Below are 25,952 nucleotides of genomic sequence, written 5' to 3' on the forward strand. Positions count from 1 at the left end.
TGAGGTAATAAATTAATTTAGTTATGCATACTTAATGCTCTTGAAGTCCCTGATAAAGTGTGCTAATGCCGGTTTGTAGCCTGGAAACAATTTCTTTCCTAAGGGAGCCAGTGCTGTCTTCAATTTTTTCAGAATGCTAGTTTTTGTCCCACTGTAACTAGTAAAATCATTATTACTCCCTTGTAATAGCTATTCTTGGAATAGGGGGATCCATTCGTAGTATTGCAGCATCTGTTCCTTTCCATACTGTTGCCAGTTTTATTTAGATTGATTCAAGCTTTGTTATTTCTGAAAGTTCTGTCTGTACATAGAGCTTAACTAAACAAATTAAGTCCTAAGACATACTGAATCAAATAATGTGTGTAGATACATTACAGAAAATTGCATCCCATGTGAATGCAAACTTTTTTTCATATCTTGTTACTTATTTAAATTTATATTTAGTGCTGCAAGAAAAATCATTAATAGTAACAATGTACATAATTTCTAATATGTTTAATCCTGAAAATCTGTTGTAAATTTGTGTTACTGTTGATAATTTTAGTCATATATTAATTCCAGGTTACACTTGAGTTTTGCTGCGATTTGAGACTAGAATGTCTAATTTTATTGTACAATTCTAAACAGATTATATGTTGTAGACACAGATCCATCTGTCCATACAGCATGATATCTGTCAGCTTTTCTCCTCAATAATATTGTTTCATATCTCACATTTCAAGTGTCTGTGTCATGATGTTAAATAATTATATTTTGCTCCATTCCCATAAAACCATTATTTAAATAATTCTTCTTCTTTTTTTATAAATATTCAGTATACAAATGAAAAATTATTGCAGAGGTAAAATATTAAATAAATATAATGTGTACAATTCTTACCAATTTTAGGAGCTCCAGGCCAAATAGAAGTACACTAGAACGTAATGATAGCCTCAGTTCTGCAGAAGATGACGACGATGATGATGGCTTTGAAATTCTTACTGCTGAATCCTTATTCTCAACTCTGTTGTCAAGGGTAAGTTAAACAGGAAAGAGAGAGGAAGGTGCACAATGTAAGAGACACAGCTATGTAACTATTTATTTGTGGTTAGTTTTTTTGTACACTGTAATTTTCTTTAAACAGGAACTTAACTTCTTTTTCTCTTATACCTTTGCATTCATGGTCTTGGTGCATTAGTCCGAAAAATAGTTTTTGATGCCCACTTTAATATTCTTCCTTTTATGAAACAAATTCTTAACCACAAATCGTTCTACGTTATTAACAGACCTTTTTTCGAGGGCTTTCTGTGACTACCTTATAAGTTAGGAATTATTTGCAGATAATGTGACTGAGTTTCACAAACTTCACATCTGAGCAAAATTCCCATTTTACTGACATTGTTGCTTTAAGTTTTTGTTACTTTGTACTAAAAGTTGTTTGTATATAGTTTCTTGAAACAAAATTTACTTGATCAGACAATGGAATAATCCGGAATGGAATAATGACAGTATTATGAAAAGGATAGATGCTGCTCACCATATAGCAGAAATGTTGAATGGCAGAGAAGCACAACAAAAAGACTACTAAACTCGTACGCTTTCAGCCAGAAGGCCTTCTTCAGAAATAGAAAACATAAACACACACATTTGTGCAAATGCAGCTCACACTCACGTGTGTGCTTCTTGGTCTGTTTAGACCACATCTACGAGATATGCTATTTTTGTTAATTAAAAAAAAATATTGTTATTGCATGAACTTTTGTTGTGAAAACTATACAAAATCAGTAGAAAACAAATTGACTGAGGAACAGATTGGAATTTAAGATGTAGTGATGACTGTAATGAAAATTAAATTAATTTTGAGATACATGGCAGATGGGTCATGAGATAGTCCAAGGGACCATTTAGATTGGAAAAGACTTGGAAAACACCATAACGAAAGGTGAGTATATGACAGGAAACATGCAACAAGTGAAACATGGATATTTGTAACTAAAGACCATAATGCGATGAGAAGTCTGGAGAGGGGGCTTTTGTCTACCAGTGGATGCCGAAAGTCTGTTGATATGATACCAAGGAGGACAACAGTCACTTCGTATCTATTGCATTAATGTAAACATCTTGGTTTATAGTGTAGTAGTAGAATACTGAACAAAATGCTTCATGTTAATGTAAACACTACCCTCTTTTTGTATGATATAAAATGGTATCACAGAGTAAGACAATTGTCTGGCTTTTCCTGATATTTTGTTGCCATATGCATCCTGAAATTTCCTTTTTCAAACAGTCTCCGTCATAAGAGAGTAAACGTCTGTGCAGGTTCGTAGTTTGACACAGCGCCTCAATGTGGAAGATGGTGCTCGACCAGGTTTTCCTACCAGCACTCTGATGAGCCAGCTAAAAAATGTTGGTCGCACACCGCCTTCACGTTTCTGGAATAGCATGGGAGAACCACTTTCAAGGTAAACTTTGAATAGTTAAAATAAGTTTCTGGTGTTTCTTCACTGTACATAACTTTACCATAGTTTTTTAATTCTCTCTCTCTCTCTCTCTCTCTCTCTCTCTCTCTCTCTCTCTCTCTCTCTCTCCCCCTCTCCCTCTCCCTCTCCCTCTCTCTCTCCCCCCCCCCCCTCCATCTCTCTCTCTTGCCCCCTACCCCACTGTTGGTTCTCCAGCCTCCCCCCCCCCCCTCCAAACCACCAGCGCCATCCCCTCCTTTCCAAATAAGTGTCTTTTCTTTCTGAGTCTGTTAATGTCTGATGTGATTGTTAATTGGTTTATTTGTTATTAGACTCTGTATTGTATGTTAGGATATCTGTGGCTTTTTATGTCTCAGTCTTTAGACAGGAAGAACTGAAATATGTGAAAGATATGTTTACACTGATTTCCTCCATCACTGATCTCTTCTTATTAGCTATCGCTTAGTGTATGAGGAGAAGAAGATATCTAAATTGGAGTGAGTAATGTAGTATGATTTTCACTTTTTAAAGTTTATTAAATGGAAAAATTAAGGACCTAACTGAAGCAAAACCTGTAGATTATACCTGTATTTTGAAAAATAATTATAGCACATTTAATAGTTTTGGCATTTATATGTATGTTTTATTACTGATTTTTTCCCCCCTGTCTGTCTCAGTGACAATTGTTTTAACTTTTTCCATAGTATTTAGAAACATATCCCAGAGGAATGCTGAATGATTTGTTGTAAAATTTGTATCTCCCTGTTTTCTTTTTTGTATTCGCTAATTGACTTCAGTTAAGTAGTAGAAATAGCAGCATTTGGTCAAGGCACAATTTTAAATATAAATTATGTTCACTTTTGTTTATTGTTACCTCTTAAAGTAAATCAACCAATTGTACAGTGAGCTATTTTTCTTTTTGTGCTTAACATTGACAGCTGTTGTAGGAAATAGCCTATTGGAGAAAATAGTTTGAGGTTTATTAATACATGCTTCTAATCCATATCTGCACTAGATATTCTTTATTCCTGCTAATTGTCTCTGTTTTTGTATTATATTTTTCAAAACGTGTCTAATGTTTACTGAATGAAGAAAAATTTGATGGAGACAGAGGAAGAATTTGTTCATTGTTTGTTATAGTGGCATCTAGATAGTGGAAGCCATATTTGAGGAATTCTCCACTCATTGAATGAATTTTAGTTGAGTGTTGCATATTTTTCATATATAAAAGTGACCACTTTTTTAGAATTTCAGAATACAGATTGGTGGTTCATCACTGGCAATATTTAAAGTATTTTGATTTTCCGGAACTGTACTCGCTTATGATTAATATACTCCAAAATATCCGTTGAAAGTCTGTCTCACTAGATCATTTAATCTGATTTTCACTTTCACTCAAGATGCAGTGCTATATTCACAAGAAAGGTTAGTGTAGAGGTGAACTGTTTCTTCATCTTGCCTTTTAAATACACTCACATTGAATGTATTGTTTCATATTTGAATTGTATTTCTAAACATATGACCGTACTAGAAAAGAAGAAATAGTACTATTCAGTATGTAGGGAGAACCAGAAGTCAGAGATGGAAACAAGTTATATGATGGTCTTACTACAATTGAATTGTGAACAAGATTTATGGTAGTCTTTCCATCTACTAATCACACTTTGTCCTTACTCAGATTCTTTCACCTACTGCATGGCGTGTTGTAATTGTTCATTACGCCAGATTAGTAAACTGTAATGATGCTTACCTAAAATTATGCAAACACAACTCCCACACACATGACTGCAGTCTCTGGCAGTTGAAACCACACTTTTCATGATATTGTTACAGCCTATCCTGGATTTTCCATTGTTTGATTTTTACCTAAAATTAACCAGTTTATATCTAATATATGACAAAAATTTGGTCTTTAGCATTCAACCAGAAAGGAAAGGAAAGGAGAGGGGAGATGAGTTGATATATATTTCAAGATCATGCACCAATCTGATGATTTAAAATTCTATCTCACAGTGTATTGATATTAGGTTCTATTAATAGGACCTGCCTGTTGTGTTGGAATATTGAGCTCCTTGCCGACCCCCCTCCCCAATCCAGTGCTTTGAGAGAAGTAGGCTATATGCAATTTGTTGAATTTCTCTACATCTTTTCCTGTAAATACCAGGGGTTATAATTAAACTGAGTTCTGAATACTGCAGTGTGGGCTGTGTGCATCACAAGATACTGAAACATCATAGATATGTTCACTGATTGGTGCACATGTGGAGTATGCTGAAAACAAAAATCCATTTTCTGCCACTAGATGAAAATATGGCACTGTAGGCAGTCAGAATGTGGTATGGGTGCAGTAAAAGGGGAGGATCAATCAAACACATGATAAGAGTGGTTCTGGCGTGTTTATTAGAATATGGTCAAAAGTTGCGACGTGTTCGGTATGGTCTCCTGACTCAACAACATGCTGCATCTGTAACAAGCGATGGTCAACAGTTGTTTGCAGCATATATGGTGTAATCAGAGTGATATATCATTGTATACTAACCCTCAGACCAGAACTGTGTGGATACATTCCTGATAGACACAGTCTTTCAGATATCCCCACAACCAGAAATCATATGGATTTAGGTCAGGGGATCTGGAAGGCCACACATCTTTAAATTGCCTAGAGATGATGCAATGGTTACAAAGGTTTCTCACAGCAAATCTTTTACCTGGCAAGTGACAAGTGATGTCACTCCATGTGACACGAAAACAGTGGTGTGGACATACTGCAATCTTGCAGAGCTGTAATCACATGTTGCACAAGGAGGTCACTGTACACCTAACAGGTCAGTGAGGTGACAGCTCAATGGAGTAAAACAGACTGAGAACGAAAGAGCTTGTGAGAGCACACTGTGAAATCACATAACCTGAGTGCAGTGGATGTTCCTGCACAACATGTGGCGGAGTAGAACCCCATATGAAATGGTTTGTGCATTCACAGTACCAGTCTAAAATGTACCTTATGTGGCCAAAGAATATTCCCGAGCCACACATCCTCTATTTCCATGCCTGCCAAAAACTGAAGAACAAAGTCATCTTGGAGCTTCATTTTCTGTGAGTTCTCTATATTGTAGGATTCCAGTGTAAATTGCACCACAAAATCTTTTGAACTGTTGACCAGGGGGGAGAGAATTCCTGTGACACAGCTTGAGCCTTTACTCCCTTTATTGACTGGGGCCACTTTACAGCTATTTCTGTCAGCAATATTCCCACAATGCAGTGCTTCCATTCTGGTAAAACAACTTTACCTGTCAGTAGCCATTATATTTCATATAGAAATCTTCAGCCTTCTTAACCCTTTACACCAACAACCACTTCACAAAAGAAATCAGCAGGCATTGCCAAGTGACAAACAGCGTACTGACATCAAAACAGAAAATGTTTCACATTCTGACTGCTTACAGTCCCATGTATACAGCCCGCCAAGCAATACTTGTAACACCGTCAGTTTAATTATAAACATCCTGTATATATTTACTGTAGGAAAGTTTTGGTAGGAAGTAAATACTTAGAGTAAAGGAGACCACTCACTGAAAAGGAGCATTGAGTCATCAACAGGCAGAAATAAAAAAGAAAGAAAACTTGCTAGCTGTTGGAATGAATCCTTTCGACACACACACACACACACACACACACACACACACACAGCCTGTGTCCTTATACATGGTGCTGGCACCATGTAGAGGCACAGCCATGCACATGTACACATCTCTCTCTCTCTCTCTCTCTCTCTCTGTCTATGCCTGCCTCTGTTAACCCAAAATATTCTATAAGAACTTTCCTACATTATTTAACTCAAACACAATGTTAGACAGATTAAAACTCATAGTCATTTTCACATTACAGTTACAAGTTGGCACAACACCTGCAGGCCTCAGGAAGGCAATAAAAGGGTCTAGCAATTTATAACTGTGATAGGAAATAATGGGTTTGTTGCAAAATAAACACATCCCATCCTTCTTTTGGATCCAATCTTTGCACCAGCACTAGTTGAGTTCAAAGCAAATATTTCTATTGAGTGTTATATTTTACTTATAAATTATTGTATAGTATTTACTTAAATATAAAGTATACAGTTAAATTCATGTAACAAAGGCAAGTACATGTTGCTACATCTCCATTCTGAAAAGTAATGTCCAGTTACACTCAATGACAAAAAATTCCAAATGTCCCAAATATTCATTCATTGTGAGACTTGCTAATATTCAGACTCTTTGTATTATCCATGAAAATATAGTACATTTTAATACATACTCCACACTTTACAGTGAACTGGCTTTTAGTGGAATTACGCGCTGAAAAAATGTATATGTTGTTAGAATTCTGATAGCTCTTCAACACATGTCCTGTGATTGTAATTTGGATGGACTGTTAGCGACACTGTGTTAAGAAATTAATGATTAGCATGTGAATAATTTTAACTAAGAAGAAACAAGAGAAAATAAGGCAGTTATTGCTGATGGAGACAGTGTGTTGAATTTGACTGTTGTATTCTCTCTCTCTCTCTCTCTCTCTCTCTGTGTGTGTGTGTGTGTGTGTGTGTGTGTGTGTGTGTGTGTGTGTGTTTGTAGCATTTTACGTAGTAGTAGTTTTGGGAACAGTGATCGCAGCAGTAGCAATAGAAAGAACTTTTGCCATTATTGCATGATGCATGAATCATAATATGGTGTAGCCTTTATGTTTAATTTTATTGCAATTGTGCAAGTGTACTTTTTGTGCTGAAGTGTTAATTGAATACACTGTCATATAATATACTATCATTTTCTGCTATATAATTGCAGGAGGCTCTCGGAAACTTCACATTTTTCAAGACCATTTAGTCGGGATCAGGATATTCCATGGCGTCGTAGTGCTAGTCGAGATGTGTCCGACTCTGGTAGTGTGTACAGTGACAACAGTGGAACAGTCCCAAGAGGTGTGTAATTGCATGCCTTCTGCTCTTATTAATTTGGTAATTTGCAGCAGCATTAATGGTGAAAAGTTTCTAGTCTTGTACATGAACCAGATCACTTACGAGCTTTAATGTTGTCATATTGATGTGCTAGAATTTATTCGCCTGCAGCAGTGAGTACTTGTGATATGTAGCTTAGGAAAGAAGTTTTTATTGCCAAACAGGTAAAGGGGCATATGTTTGCAGGAATTTTAAGAGTAACTTTTCCTTTTCATTTCACCAGTTAATGGAAATGTCAATTGTATTTTGACTTGAAAAGATGACTGTATTAACAAACCAATAGTAATAACATTGTCTTCTGTAAATAGGTAAAGATAACAACTCATTGTTTAGTTGAGGTGTTGATTCATCAATAAGCAAATGAACAGGATTGAGAATGTTGCTATGATTTTGGCTAAATACTTCGACAGAGTTACCATAGCAGAATACACATTCACCTGCATGCCTACATTATCTTCGCTGATTATATTACTCTGACTTTACAGCTCTACACTTACCATTCCATTACTTATATCCAATTAAGGACATTCAATTACCACATTAACACTGCCCTCTATGAAGACCATGTATTCTTTTCCATACAGTTAGCAGTTAATATCTACTTGAAACCCCTTCTTTAATGTTACTTTAATAATTTTACATTAACTGATAGCAAGGATCACAAACAAATAGTATTGAAACATTGCAAAAATGCAGTAATAAGGGCACTACTGTAAAATATTCCAAGATGCATCATTGCATAGGCAATACAGTTGGATTTGGGGCAATATCTTGACTATGTTATATATTGAGATAAAAGTTCTTTTTAACTTAAATATTTGTTCAACACAATTTTTTTTGTAGTTTCAAAACAGTTCTTTCCCTTTTTGTGTGTGATATAACTATTGCTTTTCCTCTGTTTGGTAATTTCCCTATTTGGAATATTTTTTCTGTATATATCCTAACATTCATATTTACTTGTGCTCCATTTTAATCTTCGAATGAATAAAACAATGAGTTTTTCCATCTTTAATCCTTTCATCACTTCAGTCATTTTATACATAAGTAAAGTATTACAAAATAAAAAAAAAATATCTCTTTGTTAGTATGGAGATGGTCTTTTTTGTGCTCCTTTTCATGGAAAACTCTATTTAAAGATAACTTAATCAATTTTCCTTAACATTTTTGTGAACTAATTACAAGAATATGCTGCACTGAAGATGTATAAATGTCTTCCATTAAAATCATTATAGTCCTTTCTTAGTCTTGTTGTTATAGCTTTATCTTCTCTCTTATTGTGGACACCTTGTGTAATGGAGCCTAAGAGACCATTGTTTCGTAAGTAGTAGTTAGTGCAACTACTAAATACCTTTCGCAAATATGGAGGTAGTTTGGGGAGGGGGACAGGAACATTACTCCTACAGTACACAAATGCTATTATTGAAACAATAGACAAAAGGAGGAAAGTCACCACTCACTTGCTGACTGACATATGGGACATAGACAGAAATGGCAGTACGCAGACATCACTAGCTCTCAAGGTACCATTCTTTTCTGGTTGAAGTATACACTCTCCCAGACACAAAAAACAAAATTACTCACCTGTTACTACATTAACTCTTCAAACTGCATCCAAATCTTGTTGTGAATAAGTTTACACTCAATCTAATCCACACACATACACACTCCACAAGCCACTACAGGTTGAATGGCACAGGGTACCTTGTACCACTCTTTCCTGCTATAGTTGCAAATGGAGCAGGTGAAGAACAACTCTATATATATGTCTCTGTAAGAGCCCTAATTCCTCTTATCTCATCTTCATGGCCCTTTTGAGAGATAGACATTGGTGTCAGTAGAATTGTTCTGCAGTCAGCTGTAAATGCCGGTTCTCTTAATTTCCACAGTGGTGGTATTGCTGATATTTGTATAATGGGTATTAGGCTGTAGCCTGAGGCAGAGAATTATGCCCATAAGACAAATATGAGCAATATCGCACAGCTGAGAAAGACTACATTCTATGATTTCTCAATAGTGTTTTGTGAAAAGAATATTGTCTTCCCTTACAGCCTCTATTAGAGTTCATGAAGCCTATCTGTAATACTCGAGTGTTTGCTTGAATCTACTGGTAACAAAACTAGCAGCACACCTTAGAATTGCTTCAATTTCTTCCTTTAATCTGACTTACTGGGATGCCAAACACTGTAGCAATACTCAAAAATAGGTTGAACTACTGTCCTTTACATGTTCTTTGTATTTGAATTCCACTTTCCTGGAATTCTTCCAATAGACCGAAGTCGTCCATTCACGTTTCTTACTACGGACCTTACATGCTCATTCCATTTCATATCACTGCATTGTTTTATGCCGAGATATTTAATCGACATGACTGTGTCAAGCACATACCACTAATACTGTATTCAAATACACTACAGGCCATTAAAATTGCTACACCACAAAGATGACGTGCTACAGACGCGAAATTTAACCAACAGGAAGAAGATGCTGTGATATGCAAATGATTTGTTTTTTAGACCATTCACACAAGGTTGGCGCCGGTGGCGACACCTACAACGTGCTGACATGAGGAAAGTTTCCAACCGATTTCTCATACACAAACAGCAGTTGACCGGCGTTGCCTGGTGAAATGTTGTTGTGATGCCTCGTGTAAGGAGGAGAAATGCATACTGTCACATTTCCTACTTTGATAAAGGTCGGATTGTAGCCTATCATGATTGCGGTTTATCGTATCACGACATTGCTGCTTGCGTTGGTCGAGATCCAATGACTGTTAGCAGAATATGGAATTGGTGGGTTCAGGAGGGTAATACGGAACGGCGTGCTGGATCCCAACGGCCTTGTATCACTAGCAGTCGAGGTGACAGGCATCTTATTCACATGGCTGTAACGGATCGTGCAGCCACGTCTCGATCCCTGAGTCAACAGATGGGGACGTTTGCAAGACAACAGCCATCTGCACGAACAGTTTGACAACGTTTGCAGCAGCATGGACTATCAGCTCGGAGACCATGGCTGCGGTTACCCTTGACACTGCATCACAGACAGGAGCGCCTGCGATAGTGTACTCAACGACCAACCTGAGTGCACGAATGGCAAAACGTCATTTTTTCGGATGAATCCAGGTTCTGTTTACAGCATCATGATGGTCGCATCCGTGTTTGGTAACATGGCGGTGAACGCACATTGGAAGTGAGTATTCGTCATCGCTATACTGGCGTATGACCCGGCATGATGGTATGGGGTGCCATTGGTTACACGTCTCGGTCACCTCTTGTTCGCATTGAGTGCACTTTGAATAGTGGACGTTACATTTCAGATGTGTTACGCCCCGTGGCTCTACCCTTCATTCGATCCCTTCGAAACGCTACTTTTCAGCAGGATAATGCACGACCGCAGTTGCAGGTCCTGTACGGGCCTTTCTGGATACAGAAAATGTTCGACTGCTGCCCTGGCCAGCACATTCCCCAGATCTCTCACCAATTGAAAATGTCTGGTCAGTGGTGGCCGAGCAACTGGCTCATCACAATATGCCAGTCACTACTCTTGATGAACTGTGGTATCGTGTTGAAGCTGCATGGGCATCTGTACCTGTACACGCCATCCAAGCTCTGTTTGACTCAATGCCCAGGCGTATCAAGGCCGTTATTATGGCCAGAGGTGATTGTTCTGGGTACTGATTTCTCAGGATCTATGAACCCAAATTGCGTGAAAATGTAATCACATGTCAGTTTCAGTATAAGATATTTGTCCAATGAATACCCGTTATCATCTGCATTTCTTCTTGGTGTAGAAATTTTAATGGCCAGTAGCATATTACAGGATTTCTACTCATCTTCATTAACATATATTTTTCTGTATTTAGAGCAAGTTGTCATTCGTCACACCGGATAAAATTTATGTTTAAGCCGTGCTGTATCCATCTACAATCACTCAATGATTATAATTTCTTAATTATGATACTTTTCTTGTACACTATGGCATCATCAGCAGATGGATACAGATTGCTCTAGCCCCATCTGTCAGATCGGTCATATATACAGTATTCTTGTATCTGATGAACACTTGGCTTCCGGGAGAACATAATAGATTCTGTTTCTTAAGAAGTCCTCAAGTCAGTCACATCTGAGAATCTATTTCATATGCTTGGAGATTTGTTGACAGTCCACATGAGGCACTGTGTTAAAAGTGTTCCAGAAAATTAGGAATATGGAATCAGCCTGTTGCCCTTCATCCATGATTAACAGGCTATTGTGTGAGAAGAGGGCTGTGTTTCTTCAACATATTCCTCTTTGAATCCTAAAAACCACATGAGAACTATATCTTGTTTGCTTGGTGAAGAAATGTGCAGTGCCCACCTGCGTGTCCGGGGGTTAGAAGAGGCCCGAGGTATTCCTGCCTGTCGTAAGAGGCGACTAGAAGGAGTCTCACATGTTTCAGCCTTTATGTGATGGTCCCCTGCAGGGTTTGACCTCCATTTTTCAAAATTTCTCCTAAGACCAAGTCAATTTGGGAAGGGTGCCTTATATGGTGCATAGTGTCCATCATGCACTGAGACCTCTTGCATCCTTCGTCAACATAGATATGCACTTCTGCTCATTCTCTAGCTGTTGGACGAGGTCATGCTCATGGGTGTGTTTTCCTCCATCCACTGTGCAATATCATTTTCTACGCTGACGATGATAATGGACCTGTTTGCTTGGTTGCACTTGATATCCAGCATGGTAGCCAGTCCGTTAAGATGGGGCTGCCATGTATCCTGTTGGTTGTAGCCCCCTGACCACATAGGGATTGCTCTGCTGATGCCTGCGCCATTAACTCCCCACGTATGCCGAGGTGTAGATGCACCGGGACTCCTGGCAATGGCCATCCTACCAGGTGGCCTTTGCCGTGGGTGGGTGACACACGTAGGGAGGACCCATGGATGGAGTAGATGGCATCATGGCGGATGACACATGATGAAGTGTACCACGTCATCACTTGCTGGTGATCACACACCAGTAGTCTGTACACATTCCAAGTCTCAGTACAATGCAAGGAAGTATGACCCTAAATCATTTCCCTCCCTGGCCACACCATGGGAGGAATGCAAGACTAAGGATGGCAGTGGCTCTTACTTGCCCCAGTACCTTGTATGTTTGAGAGCTGATGGGGAATCTTTCATGACACTGAAGCCTCAGTTTTTTATCGATCATTTAGAGGACAAGTTTGGGGAGGTGGAGGGCTTGTCCAAAACGAGATCTGGGTCGGTCTTGATCAAAACAGCATCCTCTGCCCAGTCATGGGTGTTATTCGCTTGTGACAAGCTGGGGGTGTTTCCATTACTGTCGTGCTGCTTAAATATGGTTGAGGGTATTATATTCCACAGGGACCTTCTTTTGCATCTGACGATGAGCTGCGCGCCAACTTAGAGTGCCGAGGTGTCAATTTCGTCCGGCGCGTCCATAGGTGTCTGTGGGGATAATCAGGTTGCCACGGGTGCCTTCAAGGGTGACACATTGCCCAAGAAGGTCAAGGTGATGGACTACCGCTGTGATGTCAAGCCATATATCCCTCCCCTGATGCAGTGCTTTAAGTGCTGGAAGTTCATCCATATGTCGTCCCGCTGTACTTCCAGCGTATGTCGAGATTGTGGACATTCTTCACATACCAATACTCAATGTGCCCTGCTTCCCATCTGTGTCAACTGCAGAGAGCATCATTCCCTGTGCTCGCCATACTGCAGAATTTTACAGCAGAAAGGAAAATCATGGAATATAAGAACCTGGACCGACTGACCCACACTGAGACTAAGAGGAAATTTGAGCGCCTACATCCTGTGGCTATGACCACCGCTACAAGAACAGTTGTAGCCCCATCAGTTCCATGAATTCCAGTCAGCTCTCAGAGCCAGAAGGCTACACCTGCCCCCTTGATGGTGGGGCATGCGCTTCCCTCCCTGTTGCTCCTGCACCACCTACCTCGGGAGTATTCCCCCCCCCCACCCCCCCCCCCCACCCCCTCCTCCCCCCCAACCATGTGGGACACCAGTCCACACTTCTAAGCTGGAGAAGCGTAAGTCTTCTTCGGCTCCTCTCACTAGGAAGGGGTCCCTTGGGTCACTCCCTTCCCAGGTTTATGCTAGTGGGAAAGATGACACATGCCAGGGGCTGAAGTGCCCAAAAGCAGCTGGTCATAGGGCTTCACGATCATCCTCAGTCCCTGAGACTGAATCAGTGAAGCCCTCCCAGCCAGAGAAACCCAAGGAGCAGCGAGGGAAACCCAAAAAGAAGACCTCCAAGACCAAGGGAATTGCGGTGACACCCACACCACCGCTACTTACAAGCTCTGCATCTGAGGATGGGGTGGAGATTCTGGTGTCTGCTGAGGACCTAGATCTCTCCAGACCCGGAGGTGTAAACTGCCTCATTGAATATTCCATGCCTTCCCAGCCTCTCGATCACATTATCCTCCAGTGGAATTGCAGTGGTTTTTCCACCACCTTGCTGAGCTATGGCAACTGTTAAGCTTTCACCTGCTTTCTGCATAGCCCTCCAGGAAACCTGGTTACCGGCAGTGTGGACCCCTGCCCTTCGTGGCTACAGGGGATATTACAAGAACCGTAGCGAATATAATGGAGTGTCAGGTGGAGTTTGCGTCTATGTCCTGAACTCAGTATGTAGTGAGCTGATACCCCTTCAAACCCTTCTTGAAGCTGTGGCTGTCAGGATATGGATGATGCAGGAAATAACTGTCTGCAACGTATATCTTCCTCCAGATGGTGTGGTACCCTGAACACATTGGCTGCACTGATTGCTCAACTCCCTAAACCTTCTTGCTTTTGGGAGATTTTAACTCTCATAACCCCTTGTGGGGTGGCACCGTCTGGGAAGCCTTCACCTTTGCTGTCACCATTGAATCTCCCCCACATGGTGCAATCGATGTTGTGATTGAGCAGGTGACTACAACGATCTTTTCTGTGGTGGAAAATGCAATCCTTCATTCTTTGGGGTGCCCCCGCTGAATGTCGGTACCTTGGTGGTTGCCAGAAGTCACTGAGGGAATTAAAGAGCGTCGGCAGGCTCTACAGCGACATACACGGCACCCTTCCCTAGAGGACCTAATAGCCTTTAAACGGCTCCGTGCCAGCGCTCACCAGCTTATAAAAAGATGGAAACAGGAGTATTGGGAGAGGTATGTCTCAACCATTGGGTGCCATACGTCACTTTCCCAAGTCTGGATGAAGATCAGATGTGTTTTTGGGTACCAGATCCCAACAGGTGTCCCTGGCATTACCATAGATGGTGTGTTATCTACCAATGCAAACACAATTGCCGAGCACTTTGCTCGAGCCTCTGCGTCAGAGAATAACCCCCCCCCCACATGACAGTTGTCCATCTCTTGCTGGACTTCCCACTTTTGCCGCTCTGCGGTGGGGACTTTTAACTTTCCCAGCACCCTACCTTCACTGTTGGGCGACAATGCCTCAACAGCAGCTTTAGTTTTACATTTTATTCATGAGTGTGGATTTTATCATTTGATCTAAGTTTTCACGCATGTCGTTTGTCCCTCTGTCCTCCACCCTAGCGCTTTTAGGGTGGAGGTTTTAATGTGTTGCAGAGTGTCTGGCTTCTCCTTTTTATTCTTGTAGTCGGCCAGCCACTGTGATCTGCTTTCTTGTTTTACTGTCTTCTAACTCTTTCTTAGGTCTCTCTGTTGTTTTCTTGTCTTCTTTTGTTTCTTTTAGTGTTTGTTGCCTTTCTTTCGTTCTTGTGGTTTTTCCCTTTCTTTCTGTTTTGTGTTGTACTTCTCATTTGTTTTATTTTCCCCCTTGTGGCATTGTTTTATTCAGAACAAGGGACCAATGACCAAGCAGTTTGGTCCCTTCCCCCCTCTTTTAAACCAACCAACTAACCAAGCAAATGTGCAGTGTGATATTGAACTAGTATTATTATATGCTTGTCTCTTTCCATTCATCCATGGGAGAGTTGCAATATATCTTCTGCCATTTGAATTAGGTTGGCTGGTGTGTTCATGTAGCAAATTATGAGGTGTTATGAGGCACCCATTTATATAAACCAAAATTAATTTCTGATGCTGGCTGTGTGCATGGTAGTGATTGCTGGGGGAAAGAAATCTACTGGAAGAGTCGGGAAAGCTCAGGGAATTCTGAGACACTTTCCAGTGAGCTGATGTTTTGGCTGACAGAAAGAAATGTTTTGAGTAATTTGGTAACGATCTGTTGTGGATTTGCATAAGGAAAGATGAAGGTCACTAGATTATTGTATTTGTTCCTCAATCACAGCTACCTTCTCTGAACTGCCTTGTGAATCTTCATTGCTGTTTGTGATTTCTTGAGCTCCAGGATCTTTCACTGTTGCATGACTTTTAGGGGCATAGTGTGTAACATGTGTGAGAAAAGATGCTTTTTCTGTGTCCTAAAAGATATAAATGCATGTCCACAGCGTAACGTGCATATTTCTTAAGTCAACACTGAATACTCAGGTCTTATACTGATTTCAGTACAAAGTTGTAGTTTGCCAACTTTCCCTCAGTGTTGTGTTTCAAATCAACAATGACCGTTTTGTGAAGTACGTCCAGTCTAAAACTGTATGCATTATTCCTGTGGAAGTCTATTGACATTATACTCCAGTGACAACAGATTGAAGTGTGTTTTGCAAGGATTTCTCGTCTACATGAGATTATGGCTAACTGACATGGCATGGCACACGAAGGAATTTACAGGAGTGGTAGTACTTTATAACTTGAAGAATGAAGTATAAATTCTTGCTGAACTTGGAATGTGGCAAGTGAAAAAATTTCATTTGTGGCCATGAAAACAAGTAAAATAAAATTGCTCTCACATACATCAAAAAGTGATTCAGAGAAATTTGGAGTTTTAACCTAGAAGATTACATAACTAATGAGGAGGCACTGAATAGAAAATTGGGGAGAAGAGAAATTTGTAGTATAACTTGATGAGAAGAAGGGATCGGTTGGTGGGACACATTCAGAGGCATCAAGTGATCACAGATTTAGTACTGGAGGGAAGTGTGGGGGTTAAAAATCCTAGAGGGACACCAAGAGATGAATACAGTAAGCAGATTCAGAAGGATGTAAGTTGCAGTAGTTGCTCAGAGATTAAGAGGCTAGCACAGGATAGGGTAACATGGAGAGTTGCATCAAACCAGTCTTTGGACTGAAGACCACAACAACAACAACAACAACCTGGAAGAATCTAGAAATCACTGGGAAACCTTTTGACAGAAAATAGTTGCCACCCTGTTATGCTGCATTTTATGTACATGAGCAGAAACTCTTCCCACAGGAGCAGCTAAGTATATGTCACTGAATATTGCTTTCACTGTAAACATGAAATGGTGGGAGACAAGAACAGTCTTTACTTTTTTGAAACAGTGTAACTAGTTAGTTTACATAGATTATTGTGATGTTGGGCCTTGGCCCTTAGCTCCATCAATTTGAATAGTATAAAATGTTAAGACAGTGTCACTACTGAAAAACAATAGTGCCTATGAAATTCAGAAATTGGTTGGTGTTAGCATTCAAGCTTGTTTAAAAATTGCAGTGTGTTGTCTGTAGTGTCTATGGAATGTTTTAATTGTGGTGGATACAGTCTATTTGGGACCCAGAATTTGAGCATGTTAGATGACATTTCTCTCACTGCCTAAAGACGATGTTAAAATCAATTCTCAAAATATTGTGTGAAAAATGGAACCAATAACCTGATAATTTATCTTAATCAGAAATAGTGTTGTTGTTGTTGTTGTTGTTGTTGTTGTTAGTTCGTTCGTCCAGAGCCCCCTCCCCCTTTTAAATAAATTGTATCATCTTACTACTTTGCATTCCCCTTATTTATCTTTAAAATACCCATGCATTACCAATGTACAAACAAGATACTTCTTGTATTCATTGTTAGTTATAGGTCACATATATGTAATGTAGTGAAGAGTTCCAGTTCTGTTGATGTTTCTAGTACAAGTCAGTTTAATATTTTTGATCAGTGTGTATAGTTAGAATACATTGTATCAGTTTTTGATTAATATGTTCACATTCAAGTTTAATATGATCACAAATATTGTAGTTGTAAACTGGACCCCATTTTTCATATTGAGATGAAATTCAATGTGTTGTTACCAGTATCATTTATAAAATAGAATCACCACCTACAAATTAGAGAAACGAGTATCGAAAAGCATGTAAATTTTTGGCATAGAGACTACATGAATAATGGTTTGCTTACTTACTGTTAATATTCCTTTTCATGTAGATCATGTTTATAAACTTAGTCTTTTGATACAGGTAAATGCCATGTAATGATGTACGCTGAACTTCTAAAAAGTATGCAGTTGATAACCATAAATTTCAATCTATTTTTAATGTCCGGGTAAATAATTACTACTCCTTTGTTAAACATGTTAGTGATCAACAGTATATCAATAAGTTTGTGCTGGTTATTTTATGTACAAATCATTTATTTCTATTTTGAGTCAAACTCGATATTCTGTCAGTTTACTAGGAACAAAGAAGTGTCTGTAACACATATGTACCAGTGACCTACTTTATTAGGTATATTATATACATGTGCAATGGCTTTGATGATAATGGTTTGTTTGCATGAGATACAACGTTTTGTGTTCTCATAAAACTGCCATTAAGTTTCAGTGACTTCAGTGGTTACCTGTAACCAATTACTTTCACATTGTTTGATGACTTGTCAGATAAAGTGACCAAACGCTCATGTTCCGATAGGGATTTTGCACCTTAATGGGTGTATTCAGTGAAAGTAGGTATTGTTAAACATTTTATATATGTAGTTGGATTTTTTGGCATGTTTGTTGTATGACAACAATCTTTTTGAGGATTTTCACTGAGAAGGTGAGTAGGAAGGGGAAGACTTTTTTATTGAGGAAATAATTTTTTGTGTTTTTTGGGAATAATTATTGCATGTGCATTTTTAATAGCTACTTTTCTGCAATACATATTTTTTAAAAACATATTGCTTCATGAAAAATTGCATTTTGAGAAGTAGTATAAGATGCTGCTGATTGTTGTGGATTTAGTTCAGCAAGATATGTTGGCTGTATGAATACCGACTGTGTATCTCAGTTCATGGTTTCATAACAAAGGTAAACTTTGGATTTCTCATACACTTTGGTGGTAGACAAGGAAAAAATTAAATTCCTTAAAGATGTACGTAATCAGAGTACATGGCCATTGATGTTACAGATTCTTAATAGCTTGATAGCACTTCAGGCAGTCCCACATTCTCCAGTTTGTTTGAGTATGTTATTTGTTTGAGATGAGTGGTACCTTACATTTTTAACCTATTGTTTACTCAGTATCTATTGTAATTTGTCTAACAAATTATGAACAATTGCTACATGGGGATGAATACCATTTTATTTCATGCAGTGAAGTTGTTTTGGAACTATATGGTCTTTCTTGGATATTGACTGTTAAAAATTGTGTGCTTGTAAGTTTTTTGTCACACCAACTAAGTAACCACTTACAGAATCAAGTGCTATATGTTTTCTTTGCATAATTTTTGCACTGATCTAGTGACTGTCTGTAAAGCCAGGCAGAACACCTTTAAGAAGAGGGTAACCTTAGTTTAAATTTATGAGGCATGTGCCAGTTGTTTTTGATGGTAACTGTGAGGGTTAAATAACTTTTACAAATATCCTAATAACGAAATTTTGATATGGAAATCATATATCCAAAGACAGGATAGAGTACTGCCTTGCAACCACATAATTTAATGGGTTAAATAAAACAGTTATACAGTAGCCAGTGCTTTCAGTTGCCTAATAGGGTGCAGCAATAACTGACCAAGTACAGGTAGTTAGCACATTAGAGCAGAATTTTGTCACATTCATTCTGTATGAAAAAGGTGGCAAATCCTACGGTAAATTAATTAGAACATATTTGTAACTATGATGAAATTTGGATACATACATAAAAGCTGTATGTGCAGGAATTCATGGACCTTCCTTTGTATTATTCAGTGAGAACTTCAAGCTTACACAGTCAATATAAATTTAAAATAAAATCAAAACATATCCCAACTATTTCCCATGCTTTGTGTGTGCCCTGGGCATGATGCAGTGATACCGGTGCCTTGTGTGGGTGTAAGTCATAACAATACTAGCAATTCTATATTCATTTTCATGTTGTTGATTCTCTCAGTGAGCCAAGTCTTCTTAGTTCAAAGATACATTTTTGTGTTGTTAATATACAAATGACAGTATCACTGTGCTATTGCGGAATGATTAAAGAACTTTACTTTTTAAGAAATGTACACTTAAATTTATCTCGAGCAGTTCAGAATAACTATAAAAATAATTTAAATGAACATGAGTATGAAGCGTACAGGGATTGGATAAAATGAATTGAACGTCCTTGAATAATCACATCTTCATCTTTGGTTTCTGAGTTTTCTATTGTGCACTAACAATGTCTTTTTGTTTCCCTATATTTACAAAATCTTTGGCAGTTTTATGAGCCATAAGTCTTCTGTGATCATTCTGATGTCATGTTGGTTTTTCATCTCATTTATACTTTCAGACTCATTCTGTCTTCAAATGAGCCCAGTTGCAACTCATTTTGTGCATCCTTGCATTGCAGTTAGTGATATCAGTGATCATTGTGTGTAAAGTCACAATGATATACAAAGTTCATTTCAAATAATTTCTCTGTGGACAGTGATATAATGTACTACATTGATGCGAGATGTCTGTTACTTCGAAAGAACAGACACCATGTGAATCCTGCAGCTGTGAAACACTATGTAAAATGAAGGAGGATTATATGAATGCTGCAGGTGACAGCAGTGATCCCCCTTCCATTTACATATAGCTATAAAATACCATTAGTCATCTTTCAGTATTTATTTGTGTTGATCTCAAGTATGTTCAGATGCCTTTGAAAGCTGAAGTTATTCTTTCATCACATCAGGTAAATGTTCATATTATTTTATACAGCTCCAGTAATAGTAGTGTGCTAATATAGGAGTTAAACAACCCAGTCGCCATGTCATTGCCTCCCACAAGCATTCAAGCTTTCTTCCTCTCACAGAAGCAGTGTTATTTGTGTCTTATGTGGGAAGTTTTGATGAGTAATTAATATTACAGTTTTATTGAGAAGTGAAATTAGTTCTTCATATTGCTTCATTGCATTGCTGTTTCCAGTTTTATCTAGCATCATTTCTTTTGATGTTGAACTACTTCAGGTGCTGAAAGTTTTCCTCTTTGAACTGTGTCTACATGCTTCTAAATAGATATGGTCTGTGACCTATGGAAGTACACCCTTGCAAATAATATTGAGTTATAATATTTTTACTTTCATGCTGCTTAATGTATATTTTTTTCTCTGTGGTTCTGTTCTCATTTCATATAGTGTTTGCAGCCAGAATGATTTTTTTTCTTGATAGAAGATAAAACACTAGACAAATGGAGAAAGTAGGGTAAACAACCCAAGAAGAGAAATAGAATTACAGCTGGAAGTGATTCACAGTTAAGAACACTTCGGCATGGAAGGAGGCAATGACAATGTTGTCTCACCATTACTCAGACTTGCACGATAGGTGTGATAGTGACGTTTATGGTAGTATGTACTAGATACATTGAGACATTACCCCTTTGACATGCAGTATTGAATTCACTCAGAAGGATTGTGATTATCTCATAACTTATCTTCAGACATTCTGTTGCATTAAATAAATATACAATACAAAGAAACAAGAAACATTATGAAAACATGTCACAATAGTTCTACTGGCCTCCAGCATCTTCAGCAATTGACAGCGGTAACTGATGATACAGAGGAACCAAAAAAAGTAAATCATGATAGTTCAGCTGCAGCCACAAGTATCATCAGCAACTACCAACAGCTGTCACTGGAAATTGAGGTAGCTAATTGATATGACACAGGCGAAAAGAAATGGGAGGCATGGGCAAGCTCATTATCTGATTGATTGTTTCTGTGGTAGCTTTCCAGTAAAAAACTGACTGTCATTCATTTTGTAATTGTGATCCAGGCATAATGAATAAGTATCTCAGGTACCAGAACTGGAAAATACTAATGTCATATGCGTGTTGCCTTCTGAGTTTTACAAATGACCACAAGATGACACTGTTGAGATGTGACACGATTGTTTTAAATTTTGTCATTTGTTATTGTTAAAACAATGGTAGCTCACAAATTTGCCACATAATGTGAAGTATGTGCTGAATAGGATACATTTTTCACTAACAGAGGATGATTCAAATTTACGTTGCTACTCATATGGGATAAATATGTATCCATTAATAATACACCAAAAATGTATAATATCCAACTTTCGCATAGCACATGATGGTGAACAAGTTGAGGGCACTATGTAAACTACAATTTATGGGAATTACTGAAACTTTCATTTAATTTCATTTAAATCCACATTTAATGTTCAGGAACATATCCACCATTTGAGTGGTAATGTAATTTGGAATCAACCTGTATTATAAGAGAAGATTCTGAGCTGGAAACATATGTGACTATGATAGCTTTAAAATTAAATACAAAGTCACAGAGACACAAACACAAAACAAACTGATGTGACTGCCTGCTGAGCTGTTGGACTGCTGCTTTCTTTCAAAACAGAAGTACAGAAACTTGCATAGACTTTATTGATATCACAATAGCAGCAACTAGTGATTAATATAACTGGGGGCTCATATGTGAATATGTGGAAGCAATTGCAAAATCACTTTTCTTTCCAAAGCTAAAGAATTCTACTTTTTCAATACCAAAACTTTCAGTGGACCTCCAGACATTATAAACATTAATACAATTTTTAAATATGACTGTTGATCAAATATATTACCCAGTTAAACTCAAAAAAGTGCACTAAAATGTGGAAGATGTGTAAATCACTTACAGTGGAATAGATTTAGTAATTAAATGTACAGTTGGTCACAAGGGCCTTATTCAAAAAAATTCTTAAATTGAATTCTGCTCCCTTATCAGCAGTTTTAAAAAGAACAATGAGGTTTACTCACTACCCTTTTTTCCATGCATGCTCATGAGCTATCCTGACCACTTGCGCAAAGCTAGATGTTAGGCAAAATTTAAACAGATTCTTAACTGTTTTGTAGACTAGAATGCTTCTCAGTTGTGAACACAGAGTGGTTGATTTCAAAGTAATGTTATAAGAATTATATTATTAAACAATGAAACATGGCATTATATTGGGGATAACACACAAATTTACACCATATAGGATGTCATATTGGAAACTATCACTGTTAGAGAGAGAGAGAGAGAGAGAGAGAGAGAGAGAGAGAGAGAGAGAGAGAGAGTTGAGAAACTATTAGTCATTTCTCATATTATTCACCGGCTAACCTTTCGCTTCTTTATTATTAGACTCATTATATTTTTCTGTAGATCACCATGGAATTAAAAACTCAGAAAACTTTTTGTCTCACTTTGTGATGGATGTTATGGAAGTAAAGTGAAACATGTTAATGTAATAGTTACATATAATGACTTTGGCTTCTTTCTCAATGTTTCTCTTCCTGTATGAAGTTTGGATAAAACCACAGAATTTTGACATTTTCCACCCTTGTCTTTATCACACAGACTACTAAAACTATATATGACATCTCTCTTTATGGCAGTAGTCACCCTTGTTCTGCCAATGGCCTTTAGCCTCATGAAAGAGTTTGGAGAAGTTGACAGAGGTTTGAGGCACTGTCTTGCCCTCTGGATGGACTCAAATAAAATAAAATAAAATAAAATAAAATAAATGCAAGGGCATGAGGGTGCAAACTGCAATGTCAGCTTTGCATGACAAGCCCATTATGTCTATCCACAGGACATGTGACCTGTAATTGGAAATGTGTGATGATGATCTTTCCATTGGCAAAAGATTCTGGATTAGTCTCCCATTTGAATTTTGAAGAAGGGACTACCAAGAAGATGGTGATCGAGAAAGAATTCAAAATACCAACGAAAGGGCAACACACTACAAGCTAGAATACGGAAGGCCAGAACTCTGATGCAGTAAGGAAGCTAGAAAATCTGTAAAGGAAAATGCAGATGTTCATTTTAGACGCAGTGGGTGTCAGCAAAGTGAAATAGAAACAATATAAGAATTTCTGATGAAAGGAGTATAGGGTAATATTATCAACAGGAGAAAATAGTATAATGAGAGTAGGATTTATCATGAGTAGGAAGGCAAGACAAAGAGTGAGTAATTGTGAACAATTCAGTGAAAGGATTATTCTCATCAAAATCTATTGCAAACAAACCCGAGAAGCAACAGTGCAGGCATATATGCTGACATCACGGACACGATTAAGAGAGAGGGAAAGAATATGGGTATGTTGAACTGGAAATTCAGTACATAAAGGTAGATTAAAGTCAAATAATAATCATTGGGAGTTGGAAAATGGTGGTGGTGGTGGTGGGAGGGGGGGGGGGTCAGAAGAAAGAGTTACAAGTGAATGTGGGCTTGCTAGTAGGAATACGAGAGGAAAAAGACGAAATTGAATTCAGCAATAAATTTCATATGCTAGTAGCGTATTCACTGTATAATGGGAGGGAATGATTTGAGGGAGTGGGAAAGAAAAGATTCTGTGCCAGAGAATATACACAATTTTAACAACTCACTTTATTACAAGAAGATCCTGTAAGTCATAGAAATACAAAGTAATACAGGTAACAAATAAGACCTTGAAGTACAGGTCGGCAGCACAAATAATAATTACTTAAAGTCAAGTACAGAGGAGAAATCATGTTAGCACACTCCTAACCCCTGTATATCCACTTGAGTGGCAATCCAGAAAATGACAGTACAGTTGGGAAAACGTATTAACCTTGACGTGCATAACTTAAACAGGTGGGGAGAGGAACCCATCATGTAAGAACTATTTGTGCCAAATGTCAAATGACAAAAGTGATTGCAGTGTTTCTGATTTGCCGTTTCGACTTGAAGTGTGAAGTACAAGGCACCAGAAATAACATGAAAGACATGGTTAAAATTAATAGCTTCCAACATAGACCACTCCATGCAAAACTTACCATTAGTTCCCCAGATTACGAGATTTGCATAATTTACACTTCAATCACCATTAGAAAAATCAGTTAAAGTTACCATAGTTGACCTTAACTAAATACAAATATCAAATCTTTACATCAGTAGAGCCCAACCTGAATGTAAAATGTTTAGTTATGAAATACAATGCTGTAGGATTGCAAAAATCCCAAGATAAATAAGATTTTTGAAACACTGTTAGCAGAATTAGACACATTGAAGATGAAACATTTCATAATAATTTAATAATAGAATTACTTGGTCCTTCCAATCAACAAGTAAAACTTTAAAGCTACAGTTTTAATGGCAAGCAAGTGTAGAATTTTGGACAGGGAATGCCTAAAAGCTTACACAAAAAACAAACATAAGAAACAAATGTGACCAATTAACTGCACTTGTACCAAGTTTATCAAATTGGGTAAAGTAAAACAAGCACTCAACAAATTAGAAGGAGACGTGTCATTTTACTCAGCTGGCCAGCAACAAAAGGAGTGAGCAAATACACCTAACGATCAAGTGGCTTCAAGATCATCAAAATGGCTTTGAATAGAACTAACTGAGCACAGGCAGGATACGATATCATACATGTACAGTCCACTCATGATAATGATTTTAAGTATTATCTGCAAGATAATAAACTTCATTAATACCCTTGCCACCCACATAATTACGTGTGTCATATAACTTCAGTTCCAATAAAAAATAAAATAAAAGGTGAAACCCAAATAAAGCAGATTTTACTGCTGAAAATTCTGACAAAGAAGCACCAGGGATCAACATACCCAACAGAGGTCATAATAACTATTCTGTAAAAGCATTAAATGGAATAGAAGAATATGAATACAATATCAACAGTCCTACATGCAGACAGCACCGGTACCAGCTGGGCAGCACCACTAAATTGGAAATGACACCATCAACTAGGATACTGCTGACAAACATTACAGTAAAAACATGTCCTACACAGGGACAGCACAAGTACTAGCTTGGTGGCACACTTGAAATAGGAAATGACAGCCAGCTGCTAAGGTACTACTAACAGACATCAAACAACGAAACAACATGCTAAGAGAAAAAAGGGCACTTGATACCGTACAGTTTGATGATTATGGGCATGATGCACTTTACAGCAAACTTAAACATAGAAATTAAATACAAGTTGCTGCTGGTGGACAAATCACACAAATAAGCATAAAAAAACATTGGATTTTACATAAATCATGATAGCTGATCACTCACCTGACATTTCAGTTCTTTGCACAGTCGCATGATGACTCACAGTGCGTGGTTCCAGCAACTACAGCAGAAGAAGAAGTTAACAAGTTAAGTGACCACACAATACAGCCAGATAGCACATGGCACATCTAACCAAGAAGCTGTAAAGCAGGAAACTTTGAGTAATAGGCAGAAACCATCACGTAATACCAAAACTGATGCTTATCATTAATGTTTATGA

General features: G+C 38.1%; 1 protein-coding gene across 2 annotated transcripts in view; it reads left to right on the top strand.

Annotated features, from left to right (window-relative positions):
- The window catches only part of LOC124794057 (serine/threonine-protein kinase par-1), a 381,725-nt gene that overhangs the window by 270,847 nt on the left and 84,926 nt on the right, over positions 1 to 25,952 (top strand). For both annotated transcript variants that reach the window (XM_047258068.1, XM_047258069.1), the window contains exons 17-19: positions 889 to 1,015; positions 2,299 to 2,441; positions 7,259 to 7,392. In XM_047258068.1, the coding sequence (XP_047114024.1) occupies positions 889 to 1,015; positions 2,299 to 2,441; positions 7,259 to 7,392 (404 nt within the window). The remainder of the gene's footprint in view (positions 1 to 888; positions 1,016 to 2,298; positions 2,442 to 7,258; positions 7,393 to 25,952) is intronic.

The sequence above is a fragment of the Schistocerca piceifrons genome, chromosome 1 (assembly GCF_021461385.2).
Source record: "Schistocerca piceifrons isolate TAMUIC-IGC-003096 chromosome 1, iqSchPice1.1, whole genome shotgun sequence".
Lineage (NCBI taxonomy): Eukaryota > Metazoa > Arthropoda > Insecta > Orthoptera > Acrididae > Schistocerca > Schistocerca piceifrons.